The sequence below is a fragment of the Ictalurus furcatus genome, chromosome 23 (assembly GCF_023375685.1).
Source record: "Ictalurus furcatus strain D&B chromosome 23, Billie_1.0, whole genome shotgun sequence".
Classification (NCBI taxonomy): domain Eukaryota; kingdom Metazoa; phylum Chordata; class Actinopteri; order Siluriformes; family Ictaluridae; genus Ictalurus; species Ictalurus furcatus.
This window is the reverse complement of record NC_071277.1, coordinates 867,551-881,667: the sequence shown is the minus strand read 5'-3', so window position 1 is coordinate 881,667 and position 14,117 is coordinate 867,551. Positions and strand designations below refer to the sequence as shown.

The 14,117-nt window shown below is 38.9% G+C and overlaps 1 protein-coding gene across 2 annotated transcripts in view; it reads right to left on the bottom strand.

The window, feature by feature from the left end:
* Positions 1–2,421: 2,421 nt before the first annotated feature.
* fam49bb (family with sequence similarity 49 member Bb) overlaps positions 2,422–14,117 on the bottom strand; it is a 70,148-nt gene continuing 58,452 nt past the window's right edge. For both annotated transcript variants that reach the window (XM_053611588.1, XM_053611586.1), the window contains 6 exons: positions 7,934–8,011; positions 6,670–6,786; positions 6,480–6,559; positions 6,257–6,383; positions 5,938–6,008; positions 2,422–3,925 (listed from right to left, as the gene is read on the bottom strand). In XM_053611588.1, coding sequence (XP_053467563.1) covers positions 3,862–3,925; positions 5,938–6,008; positions 6,257–6,383; positions 6,480–6,559; positions 6,670–6,786; positions 7,934–8,011 — 537 coding nt within the window. In that variant the 3' untranslated portion in view covers positions 2,422–3,861. The remainder of the gene's footprint in view (positions 3,926–5,937; positions 6,009–6,256; positions 6,384–6,479; positions 6,560–6,669; positions 6,787–7,933; positions 8,012–14,117) is intronic.

The following is a 14,117-nucleotide window of genomic DNA, read 5'->3' as shown; positions in this document are numbered from 1 at the left end:
CAGTTTATGCTTTCTTTCTGAACACACTTCCCAGGCAGAAGGTCAGAAGAGAAAAATGCAGAAAGATTCAAACCTCTGACCTCTACAGTATTTGTCCAGTATCGGCAGAAGTTTTGATCACTTTTGAGGAGAGACTGTCTGAGATACTGGTGGTCAGTAGTGTTTCTAAACACAGCATAAAAATTGGTTTAACTACATTTCCCAGCATTTCCCAATCCTTTTATTGATAAACCCTCTAGCATTTAATCTTCTGACATAGCCTTATGTTATCCATCGAATAATGTATTTCCTGTTTGCGCGCTTTCAAGTCGGCACAACAGATCTGTTTTCTGTAGAGTCAGTGTTTACAGATAATTTTTTAAAAGGGCAACCTGTAGCAAGTGAAGAAACTTGTAGCTTAGTGAAGTACATTTTTATACAGCACATCTTCTTCATATCTGTCAAAGTGTTCTGCAGTTGTATTTTAACAGACAATAAAATATATACTATTATACAGTCCTATGATTTTACAAGTCCTACCCTTTTATTTTTAATTATGGACATCCTGAAAATGGCTAAGAACCTCCTATTGTGATGAAAACATGAACATTTGCAGATGTTACAGAAGTCTGTTTCAGGAGCTTCTTTGTAGCACTTCTGACCAAGCAGAAACCAGGAATAACGTGCTGAGCTGATAACAGAACTAGACCAAGAATTGAATCTTGAGGTGCTGAGACTTTCATGGAGCATACAGCTGAGGTTTGGTCTTTGGTCTGATAGAACCTCAGATCTGTTGGAAAGGTAGTTTTGAAGACTGTAAATTCATATCCAGGAATGCAATTTGGCACATAGCCCACAATGCCACACTTTAGCGAAAGCCCTTTTGCAGAGCTCTCGCCTATATCACTCTGACAGAACACTCCTCTTCCTGGCTCATCCAGTGAACGGCTATATTTTTGTGCAAAATGACAGCATCTGTCATTTTTTTTTAAAAACTAGCTTCCAAAATCCACTGATGTGTTTCTTTATGTTGCCTTACAGTTTTGGTATTAGGTTTCCTTGTCATAAGACCATCCTTATGGACTTACACTGGAAGTGAGCGATAAAGCCATGCATTTCCCTGTACTTGGCTTTGTAAAGGTACACTGTGCTCTCCCAAAGCTCTGAGTACATACAGGTCAACCTTTACAAAAACGGGAATATCAGGTTCTGGAATGTTGGATAAAATAAAGTCTAATCCGGCTGCATATTGTACAGTGGCTTGCATAAAAGATTTAATGGCACTCTTCTTCTTGTATTATTTGTAAATAATTTTGCAGAGTATATTGAATTTTCCCCCACTTAAATATTATGGGCTATTCTGTGTAGATTAATCGCATAAGATCCCAATGAAGTCCATTTCAGTTCTAGTTCGTAACAATATAAAATGTGGAATTTCAGGGTGGCTGGGGGTGCTGGGGGGTGAATACCAGCCAGTGTAAGGCCTGATATCTAGCAGTCAAGGTGTACAATGAGACACCGGATGAGATCTACTGGAATGCAGTGACAATCAAGAATCTGATGACTAAAGAAGGGATGAAGAGACATATTTCACTTTCAGTTAAACAATACTTACATCTAGGGTAGCTGCCAGATCCATGGAGGAGGTAGAAGATGGATAAAGACAAAAAATAAAAGGTGTTTAACTCTGGCTCACTATCTACCATAGATCAATCCAGTAAGCTGAAAAGAAAGGTATTATCACCTCACCTTCTATGTGGATTTGTTTAACAGGAGGTCTCAAGGTTTTAGTTGCATATTTGAAAGTAACGCCTATATGATCCCTGGTTACAGTTGAGGAAATGCACGGCTAGCAGTTTTCATTTTTCTTATATTTCACTGGTATGGAACTTTCAAAACTTTCCTTTTTTTAAAACTTTCAATGAGCATGAATGTTCCATTTGTGCTAGTCTTTAAGATAAGTGACTGAGTCATCACAATACAGGACATTATGAGGAGAATGAGGCCAGCTCTATACCACACCCTTTTCTGTTTAATGTATTCTGAAGCCACTGCAGAGGATGATGAACCTAGCCAACACAAGACACCACTTCCCCCCATTCCCCTCCTCTGTCTTTCCTTTCAGTCTTTACAGAGTAATGCAGCAGTACTGCAGCTCACCTAATAATATTCCTGCATGCTGTGGTGACCCCACCTAGAATTCTCTCTTTATATCCCTGTTATCATCAATCCCTCTGGCAAGATCCCCTTCTTCATCTATTTTCTTCTTCCCAGGTCTTCTTGCTCAAAATGCTGCTGCAATGTTAGAAATACTCTTTAAATCCTGATTCTGGTGCTTCTGAATTGTTATACCAAAAGTTCATTTTACACACACACACACACACACACACACACACTCACACACACACACACACACACACGGGCAAAAATAAGTTGTAGGACTAGCCTGAAATAGTGAGATGGTGCCTATCTTATGGATGCAGTGATAAGCTAATACATCTAGTAAAATGGCATAAGTACTCCAGTATACAAGTAGATAGATAGATAGATAGATAGATAGATAGGTAGGTAGGTAGATAGATAGATGCTTGGAGTTGTTGGGGTCAGCTTCAAGATGGCAGAAACTGGATACCAACTGTCTCCAACATTATGTAAACAGATGATGCATTTTAAGAGAAATACTGAATAAAGTTTGTTTTTCAATACTAGTTTGATGTCGTTCAGGGTTATCAATTACAGCAAGTTTTAAAATATGTCACTTGCACACACCAGACAATGTACACTGCAGTATAACCACATATTTGGCCATAAAACTGAAAAAAGTCTAAAAGATTTTTCATAAACTGCCTACTCTTTACAAAAACAATTTCTAAAAAAAAAAAGTTCATTTAAAGTATATTCATTTGCAAAAACACACACCAAGCCACTAATTAAAATAATGTTTCGGAATAAATACCAAATATGTTGTTTTATGTTTGGTGCAAATGAATGTTGGAAGTCTAACACATGTCAAGAGGTCAAACCAAACAAAGCGGGGAGAAGAACACTGGGAAAAAATCTCTAAATAAAATCAATCGTTACAAAAATGAAAGCATCTTTTAATTGTTTTTTTAAAACATCACATTTCATGTCATCATACATCAAAACTGATTTTAATTCACCAGAAATATTGAAGCTAATTTTCAAAGCAGAAAAACAAAAAACAAACAGCTATGAAAAAAAAAAACATAAATCAAAACCTATAAAAAATATAAAATTTAAACATTACTAGCATTTGAAAACAGTTTTGACTAGTACCATTTCAATATCAAAACATAATTTAAATTCACTTTTTGGAACTTGCACACAACCAAGCAGTCAGACAATTTTGAAACACTAGTTGTTGTTGTTGTTGTTGTTGTTTTTCTTCCTTAAATACAACATTATGCCATGCAGAGGACATGATATTAAATATTCATTCAAACAAAATAAAATATATATTTATATTTCTCTGTCAATATACTGTATATTTTTTTCAAGTCAAAAACACTCCCCCTCCCTTTTATAGGGAAACAAGCAATATTAACCTATTAATCACAAAAATAATATTTTTTATTTATTTATTTGTTTTCCATAATGTAGCTGCCATCAATAGTATGGCTGTACTGGATGTGTTAAAACCAAGATTTCAGCAAAAAGTGATTTGGCACAAAAAGAAACACCAAATGCCAATAGCATGCACTTTTAAAAAAGAGTTAAGAGTCCTACTGGTATGTCTGATTTTGACTTTAGAAAAAAAAAGAAGGGGGGGGGGAAACATTCTGTGCATCGATGTTGTTGGGGATGGAGTGTGTCCCCTGAACACTTGTGTGAGGCCAGTGGTGTGTATCCCCGAGCTGCTGCTTACTGCAGCATGCTTTTAATGGTCTTCGCAGTAGATTCGTCATTCAGATGCTTCGTCGTGTACCTGCGCAGAACACAATTTTTATTACTGAAGTCAACTTACTGTGCTTTCATTTTAAAACAAGAAAATCCATCTTCATGTAATGTCTGTGCAGATGTCTGATGAGATGACTGACAACCCGCGTTTTTATTATTACTGTGGATTACTGTTTCATGCAAGATGCCCCTTTTCAAATATCGGTATTACAGTGCCCTAAAAAATTACTGCCCCGCATCATGAAAATGAGCACAAATTACTGCTTAAGATAAATATTACACACAATAATTCAGCTTTTCCATTACATAGATTTCTGTGAAAGCGGTTCATCCAAAGCTTTGATACCCGACTCTCTTAGTGATAGAAGAATATTTACTTTATTTGTTATGTGAAGCTGCCATTCAGACAGCTTAAAGCTTTACACAGATCATGTTTACAGACCTGCCCAGAAGCAACACTGCTAATTCCACACCCAGTTTCATCCCCATCACCAGTAACAAACTGCTCCATGTTGGAAAAGCGCTGCCAATGTTTATTCTGTTCTGACTGACGTGAGTTTCTTGTTAAACGATATTTTTCTGACAGTAACAGTTTCTGGCTGTGCTGGGCACTTACAGGTTTCAGCCATGTTTTTTTTCTTTCCATACAGCCTGAGATGGGGGCAGAGTGAAGGGGTGGTGGTGGGGCGTGTCAAGAAAAAGACTGACAGGTGTCTCATACACAAACAAGCACTACGGCCCATAGCACAGTTTTCCCAAATGGGTTTTCTCAGCCACATAATACACTTGTACTGATGCCATGGCTTAAACAATTTTTTTAAGCATGTTACACTGTACATGTTTTCCAGGTTATTTATACTATTAAGAAATTTTAAAAAAGAAACACTTTAAAAAATAAGTTAGAAAAAGAAACAAAGAAAAACTATTGCACCTTCGAGACGTCCTGCATGGAGGAGTGGACCAAAACTTCTATGTCTACAATTTTGTTATACATTACAGGTAGAGTTTCTGCTGTTCTCCCTAAGGCAGGCATCCCAAAATATTAATTGTCAGGGCACTAATCGTTTTTAAACCACTGTTTTGTAGGGGGGGGGGGGGGGGATTTTTTTGTTAGCTGTGACTGCTTCCTAAACTTACTGCATGTTTCTTGCCAACTGGTAGGCCAGACGAGAAGTGAAGCACGTATATCAGTTTCTTTGACGGCGCTATGCTTGGATTGTATTTTCACTTTTTACTCTATTTCCATTAAGCATCTGCCAAATGAGTACATTTAAATTTGAAATGTAATTTAAGACTAATCAAACTGACAATAGCAGAACTTCAACACTTCAAAAATCAGAGTATAGTGAAAAAGAGGCAAATTTTCCGTCCTGTAATCTCAGACCCACTCAGACCCATGTTGAGAATAAATATCCGGAATAGCATTGTTACACAGACAGTCTGTCATGAGAACATGCTTAAATTTGATTTGATAATGCATACGACACATTTTTGCACAACCACGACCGATCGAAGTTCTCTGCAACTCTACCTCATTCAATATTGCAATATGAATAAGAGAAATGCCAATAAAATAAAATAAAATTGATCTACTTAGTGATGATTTTGTTAGCATTTGTTCAAAAAATTGATGTTTTATGTGGACATCAACTGAAGCTGTTGACCTGTATCTCCATGCATTGCACTGCTTGATTGGCTGACTGGACAACTGCATAAATGAGCAGATGTACATGTGTTCCCAATAATATTTATGATGAGTATATATGGATGGATGGATGGATGGATGGAAAGTAAGATATTGCATGTAAATTCAGAAAAAAAATATATATAACCATCTGGTGCTTAAAATGTTTAGGGTCCAAGCAGAAAGGTTCTGTAACCCTACTGTTTTTGTTAGGGTTTGTTTTGTTTTTAATGACACTTTTTCTGCCTTAAATGCAAAACATTATGAACTTGACTGTACTTGGACCAGGCTGATCGATATCTGCGGCTACATGTATGGTTCCAGAAAATGCAGAACAGGTCTCCTCTCTTTCTTACCTGAGAGCATTTAATAAGCCTTCCACACTGTTTGGAGGCTGATCTCTGAGAACTTTAATGCATCCTTTCATCTGTTCAGTGACACAAATATTGCAGTGAGGTTAGAATGATTATACTCACACTAGGATTAGCTAAGGCAAGCATTATGGTTAAAACCAGGGCTTGTCTAAGTCCCAGCAGTATGGATCTTATACACTTACGATCTGTCAACAAAATTCAAACACTTTTAATCTTTATTAAAATCTTAACTATTAACCTAAACCATTCTGGCATCAGCGTGCACACAAGAATAAACTTTTCATAGCTAGAATTTACTCACGTCTATTTTGGAGGACTTGGCGAAAGCACCAACAGGATGTACATAGTCATAGAGGATGATGACGCCCACCATAACGCGCAAACAGAATGACACGGTGGCCTCGCTGCTGAAACGGCTACGGTACTCGCTACAAAGGGTCAAAGTGTGTAAGTGAACACAGATTTCAAATCAAATACCTGACATAGTTTAGTTTATTTCGAATAAGGGAGGTAGAACAACTTACGGCGTCTCCAGCATGACTTTACACACACTTGCCATGGTGCTCAACACATCTGTCGTGTTCTCAATAGGCAAGTTCTTGTTCTGTAGAAAACGAGAATGCCTTTTAGCATCGTTTTGTCCTTCCCTTATATTACTGGCAGGGCAATTGGGTCTGTGTGGCTCATTTTAACTGGAAGACTGGCATTTCTTACCTCAGATACAAACTTTGTCGTGCCATCACTCAAAGTCTTCAGCATGGGTGTGGCATCTGCATAAAATAGAGATATTCTATTGGCTAGCTCGTTGTTGACCTCGTTTTCTCCTTCTGCCTGCAAAGAAAGATACATTTCTTCTTATATTTATTTGCAGAAAAAGAAGTCAAGATGAGGAAGAAAGAGGACAGAAGCTGTGAATCTTAGAACAGCTGGCACTATTATGTCCGAAATATTAACAGAACGATAGGTTTGAACTCAGGAAGCAATAATTCTAATTAGATTATATACACAGACAGTTTTACAGAAAGACGAATGGGATATAAACATAGAGTTTACCTCTGTGGACATCTCATGGATGCTAAACACTCCTGCTGCAGACTATAATTAAACACCTGCCTGTAATATTCAGATACTCTTGAAGTGACCGACTGCATTAGAATCAGGTGTATTAGAACTAAATTCTGCTGGATGGTGCCTCTCCAGGAGTAAGGCTGGCTCCCCTGCTAATACATCATTAACAACACAGCACATTAAAAATGATCTCCATTTTTAATGTGCTATGTTATTAATTATGTAAATGAGCTGTGGTAGTCAAAAGAGAGGCTGATAAAGTGGTAAGATGGTCAGCACGGCTTGACCTGCTCCAGAACTGAAAGACTGAATTCACAGTAGAATCAATTACATATACCTGCAAATTCTGGTAGGCCCGAACCTACAAACATGCCCCAAATTTAACACTAGTTTAGTACCCGATAGACTCGGTGGCTTACGGCTAGTGAGCCGAGTTACTTTGCTAGAGCTCTAGGGCGCTGCCCTGGGTGAGGGGGCACTGAGTTCAGCAGGGAGGAATGAGAGGGGATTACCCCTACTCCTCTGGGATCAGCACAAGGAGTATCTCAGGGGTGAATATTAGGCAGATCTCAGTTCGGATTTTAGGTCTCGAGAGGAATGTGCCTCAAGGGAGAGGGTATGTGCAGTGGTTCAGGTGCATGAGTGTGTGCCCTCAGTGCCCTTCCCAATGCAAGCACCTCAAACATATCTGAACTATGAAGGCAGCCGTTTCTCAGTCTCAGTGGTCCCTAAAGGGGTATTTTGGACGTGAGTGTGTGATGCATTTGTGGTAAAGGCAGCACTTATATAGATACATATACAAAGTGAAACGGTGAGAATGGAATAAGAAGTATAAGAAGAAGAATATGGGATTAGAACACAATATAATATACAAGTGGATAGGGGGTCTTGGCTTTCTGTAGGCACTTACTGGGACATTATTAATTCTCATGCGATTCAGAGTCCTCCTGTAGTAACTGAAGTCATTCTGGATGGCTGGATTTGTCATCTGAGGGGGAAAATAAGACAAAAATGATTCATAATTGTGTCACGACTGCAACTAGCTTTTGCACAGAGTCAGTTATTTTGCATGACCTTTTATGACAGGACCACTTGGCAAATGCAGAATAAACACAGTTTAAGGCAATCTGATTACATGCAAAGCACAATGTTAGGATTAACTGATTCTGACTCCTTCGAATTGCCAAAATGACCCTGTTTTTCCCAGCATTTGGTTCATTTTTCTCTAATTTATCCCATTTGGAAAATGTTACTAAGCAGAACTTAGGTTCAGTAGACATTGTGCTTGTGTATGGGAGAGTATGCAGTGTAGGAACGGCTTAACACAACATGCACAATGGTTTCAGAGGAAGTGTTTTCAGGTGAAAAGTCGGACAGATACAGAGAGATAGATCCTAATTTTAATAGGTAGTTTACTCAAAAGGACACCGATACTTTCAAAATAGCTTTCCAAGAGATGTAACATTCCAAAGGACAGAGCAACCACATGTAGCCACAGTCTTTATCCTCTCCTGATCATGTCTCTGGTGTAGCACATCATATTTTCATCCTCGACAGGACCGTACAGATGCTTTGGTTAACATGAGGTGTGAGCTGAGTTGGTCTTTCCTTGCATGTCGTATAAAAGATGTTATTCCGTGCTGGCTAGCGCCTTAGGTGTTTGCTCGGTATGTGTTTAAATGCTATGGGGAATGGGAGATTGAGTAGCGTGTGCTGCAGATACAGTATCAAAGTGTGCCGCACCACCATGAAACAGTTTATCTAACAGGAGAACGTCACATTTAAACATACCTGTCCTAGTGACAAGGTGTTTTTTGTTTTTTTGTGAAAGTCAAGAGAGAGTACTTTTTTCTAAGTGTTGCTTACTGAACCTGCTTCTCTGACAGGCAAGAAGTAATCGAATCAAACACAATCTGCTTGTTTGTACCTGGCACCTGGGCTAGTGATTTGCTAACCCCTGAGATCGGTGAGCTTTTTAGGATTCAAGAAGTACACTATTAAGGTTGATGATTTGAGTAAGCGGTAAAATCAGATGACAGAAAAGCATGTTCCAGCAAAATGTAAAAGCAGCATATACAAGTAAATAAATAAATAACTGCAATGGACTGGTGTTCCATCCAGGGTGTATTCCTGCCTCCTGCCCTGTGTTCCCAGGATATGCTCCTGATCCAAGACCCTGACCAGGATGAAATAAATACTGCAGATGATTCAATGAATAAATGAATGAATGAATGAATGAAAGGGAAAATACATACAGATAAATATACTAACCATAACTAACTATAATATGCTATCACACCTTATACCTTCACACTTGCAAATATTTTTGCTGTTATGCATAGCATTTAAATGTTATAAAATGCTTAAGTGCTTTAATTTTGTCAAGCACTTAAAGTTACTGCATAATCATTGGCCAAATTTAAGTGAACCGGAGTTTTGGAACATTACGTGTTATAAATAAGTCTTCGTAGGAGATGTTATCATTTTTCATGGGTGTGATCTGTTACTGTGTTGGCTGTGCCAGGTTAGACAGTTTATTTTAGCCCTTTCTAGTGTGCTGAATTATACTGGCAGGCTTAATTAGGTCACAGTACCAAGCAGATGCACCAAGGAGGGCAAGGATGGATGGCACGCCACCTTCTACCCCCTACCTGTCTACTTTTAGCACCCCCATCTGGGGGAATCTTTAACTGGGCCATCTCATCCCACTGCCCCGGGGTGTAGAGTGTGAGTGTGAGTGTGTGTGTGTGTGTTTTCTAGCATGGAGGGAGTGAGAGAGAGGGGGACATGGCAAAGAAAATATATCTTTGGGACAAACAAGGCTCAGGCTAGACAGAAGTGGATCTGATTTCTTGTGACATATGAGGTCAGTCTCTGTGGCCACATTAGCTAAAATACATGGCAACCCTTTTAAGTTGTAGTAGTGTCTCATATACAGTCATGCAGGTCGAGTGAGGGGGGTGGACATGCATAAACTAATTGACGTGAAATACAATACTGAAAAAAGGGCACAGGGAAATATACAGTAACTCAAATTGATGGGGCTTTATTGAAGAAAGATGAACTACTGTGAAGTTGGAGCATGTTTCTCTCAGAATTTTAAAAGGAACAAAAAGGACTGTAGGTGCTGCTAAAAATAATAGTGACCACAATGTGACAAGGGGAAAATAAATATCTCACTTGCCACTTTAATCCAACTGTAGATCCCTTGGGTATTGAGCAGGTGCACTACTACAATCTTCTCAAATGCTAATCGTATTATCCTGCAATTACTGAGACATCGAAGCTTGTTAAGCTAATCAGCCTGGTCATTACACAGCATCTAAGGAAAAATGGTCCTCTATAGAGTGGTGTAGGAATGAGTCCTAAAACCTGGAAATAAATGAGCATTTTAGCACTTCCGGTTCCATCGTCCTGAAGTCAATGGGTTTTTTTGAATGGGTTTTTGGTTAAATGCCTGAAATAAAGTTTGTGGTTAACACAAGCTCAAGATATTTTTGTGCTTTATCCTACTATACAAAATACATCATTAATACCCCACTCATGGTTTTTAAAGCTTTCACGTGTATTAAAAAAGGCAGTTGCTAACATGTGGCTAAATGGAACTACAGAGGCTGTCGGGGACATTAAACATCATCACGCCGAACAGGAAAACTCATCTACTCCAGCCTCACTGTGTTCATACTTGCAAACTATTCCAACTCAAACTGTCCAACTTGTAGATTTATCTATTTATAGTATTTTCCAGTTGTAGTGTTTTTTTAAATAAAGATTGAAAGAGCGGTCGGAAGCTTAGCGGTGGTGACGCTGAAGTCATGCGACCGTGGTGTAGTTCGTTTATAGCCTAACTTTAACTTTTCACTTCTGCTGATTGTATTTAGGCCTTCATAAAAATTAATAAAAATTGTGTTCATCTGTGTAGATTATCTTAATGAACAAAACATGTAAGAATCATAAACTTTTGTTGGTTAGAGAGTTTATTTTCGGCAATAATCTAAAAGCCAATGGAAAAATCCTACTGTATTGTTGTCGGGGGAGCCAGGGTGATGCTAACTTCCGGGTTGGTTTACAAAAATACATCATCCCTGCAGCACTCTATTGTGACTCAAGTGTTCAGAGCTTTACGTATCCAAGAAATAATTTGCCAAAAACATTTACTTTGCTAAGTAAGGAATAAAACAGGACGGATGTGCTGTCATAGGAAAATAATCAGTGGCTGGGTGGTGTGATGTGGCAATTTGACAACTGACTGATAAGCAGTTTCATGGCTTGGTGTGGCCGGTTACATCATGACAAATGAAAAAGATTAAAGGTCTGGAGTTGATTCCAAGTCTTGAATTTGCATTTGAGAGAGTTCACTGGAACTCTCAATATGCGGTCCAAAGAGGTGTTGATTAAATTGAAGAGAACAAAACAGACCTATCAGAGAGATAGCAGAAACTTTAGGAGATGCCAAATTAACAATCTGGTAAATTGCACTGGTGAGCTCAGCAACACCAAAAGGTCTGGAGACCACAGAAGACCACTAAAGTGGATGAATGCAGAATTTATTCCTTGTTGAAGAAAAAAACCCTTCACAACATCTAGCCAAGTCAAGAACACTTGGAGGGTAGGAAGGATGTAGGCATATCATTGTCAAAGACTACAATCAAGAAACACCTTCACGAACGCAAATACTGATGGTTCACCTCAAGATGCCAACCACTGGTAACAGTCAAGAACAGAAAGGCCAGATTAGACTTTGCTTAAAAAAAAGTTTCATCAGTTCTGATGCAAGATTAACTTGTACCAGAATGATGGGAAGAGAAGAGTATGGAGAAGGAAAGAAGGGCTCGTGATCCAAATGATACCACATCATCTGTCAAACATGGAGGGAGAGTTATGGCATGGGAATGTACGGCTGTCAGTAGAACTGGGTCACTGGTGTTTATTGATGATGTGACAGCTGATAGAAGCAGCAGGATCGATTCTGAAGTGTATAGAGCTATACTTTCTGCTCATATTCAGTCAAATGCTGCAAAACTTTTAGGATGGTGCTTCACAGTACAGAGGGATAATGAGCCAAAAGCAACCCAAGGGCTTCTTGAGGCAGAGAAATGAAATGTTCTTAAATGGCTGAGTCAGTCACCTGACCTCAACCGAACTGAGCATGTTTTTTACTGAAGGCAGAAAGACCCACAAACAAGCAGCAACTGAAGACCTGGCCAAGCATCTCAAGGGAGGAAATTTAGTATTTGGTGATGTGCATGGCTTCCAGACTTGAGTGTGAATAATCCTTATATTTATAATAATGTTAGTTCGTCAAATTACTTTTGAGCCTGTAAAAATGGAAGAACTATGTAAAAAATGGCTGTAATTCCTAAACGGTTAATGCAATATTTTTTGTTAAACCCCTTGAATTAAAGCTGAAAGTCTACATTTCAATCACATCTTGATTGCTTCATTTCAAATCCACTGAGGTGGTGTGGAACATTTTGCAAACGTCACTGTCCAAATACTTATGGACTGGACTGTATAGACAGTCATAACCTGACCAGGCTCTGTTTTTCAAGTTCATAAGATGCAATGCCACAGTCGTCTCTAATTGGGAGCCAAGGGAGTAAAATCAAGACTCAAGAATGTATCAGTGGTGTAATACTGAAAATAAAACCATAAGGAGAAAGATGTTACCCAATGAGCTTTCATTGTGTAATTCTATGGTATAACTCATGGGTCTCTGTGCTGTCTGTCGAGCCACACATGATTTTATGGAGATGTCAGTGATCCTGACTCTTTCTGCTCTCCGGACCTGCCTGATCCATCCTGATGTCCTACCTCTGGATGGAGCTCTCATCTACTAGAGGCTACAGCCTGGAGATTGATTAGGACGGTACCGCTTGAAGTACCATGGAAATGGTTTTGGACCTCAATTCCACATGGACGTTCTCGCTGTGGTTGCTGGGACTACGGTTGCTGCTACGGCCCCGGGACCGCAATGACCACATGCAGTTTTACACTCAGGCCTCCTTGGTGAACAGTGGACTAGTTCAACAAACAGAATTCATATAAAAACCATAATGAACTTTCCTTTCCTTTTACACTATCCGTTATTACCCAGATGAGGACGGGTTCCCATCTGAGTCTGGTTCCTCTCAAGGTTTCTTCCTATTTTCATCGTAGGGAGTTTTTCCTTGCCACCGTCGCCACCGGCTCGCTCAATAGGGATAAATAGGATATTTAATTGAGCTGTACCACCTCTCTAAGAGATCCACAAATCAAACATGTAATCAATTTGTTCATCCAAGTAATGACATAATGATAAACCTCAGATCTATTTAGGGCATTTGGATGATCTGAAGACACACAGCCTGTTCATGTGTAATCAACAAAGTTATGCACAGACCTTTTCACACATAAACTTTCCAGGCTTCTCAAAGGTTCTTTCAATAGTTGTGTTCTTATATTCCTTAATGCTGTAGTGTTCTACTCAGTTGTAGGGTTCTACATAAAACCTTCCCAAAGAGGGACAACACAAATGACCTTTATTGGGGGCAAATATAACCTTTTTTCTAAATATGTACATGATTACACTGAAATCCACTGGTCATTAAACAGGAAGGGGCGAAATGTGGAATCACTCTAGCCAGAATGAGGTTAGTCTAATTCCTGGGAAATTATAAGGAGGGTTCATGTGTGAACAGAACTCATTACATTACTGGGAAAGATAAGGATGTCTTCATGACTATTTCTCCTTTTGCGGAGCCGGTCATTCATGCTCAGAGTACAATTCTTTTCATGTGAATGGCACAGTCCTGATCACAGTAATTTATGCACCAATCTTTATCATTTATATAGACTGTGCAATAAAAAAGCCCCATAATTAGAAACAGTTAAATAAATATTTAAATATTTAACCATCCAAACTAACTATAGGCACTGTCAGTTGTAAAATCTAAAATAATAATATAGGACTAGGTAAGTAAGAATGCACAACAGACCGCACCATTATAGGACAAATAATACACGAGGTGAAGCAGAGGCCATTACCACCCTGAGGTGTATTATTTTCATATAACAGCACGGTTCTGAGTGTGCACTTCGGCGTATAGCACAGC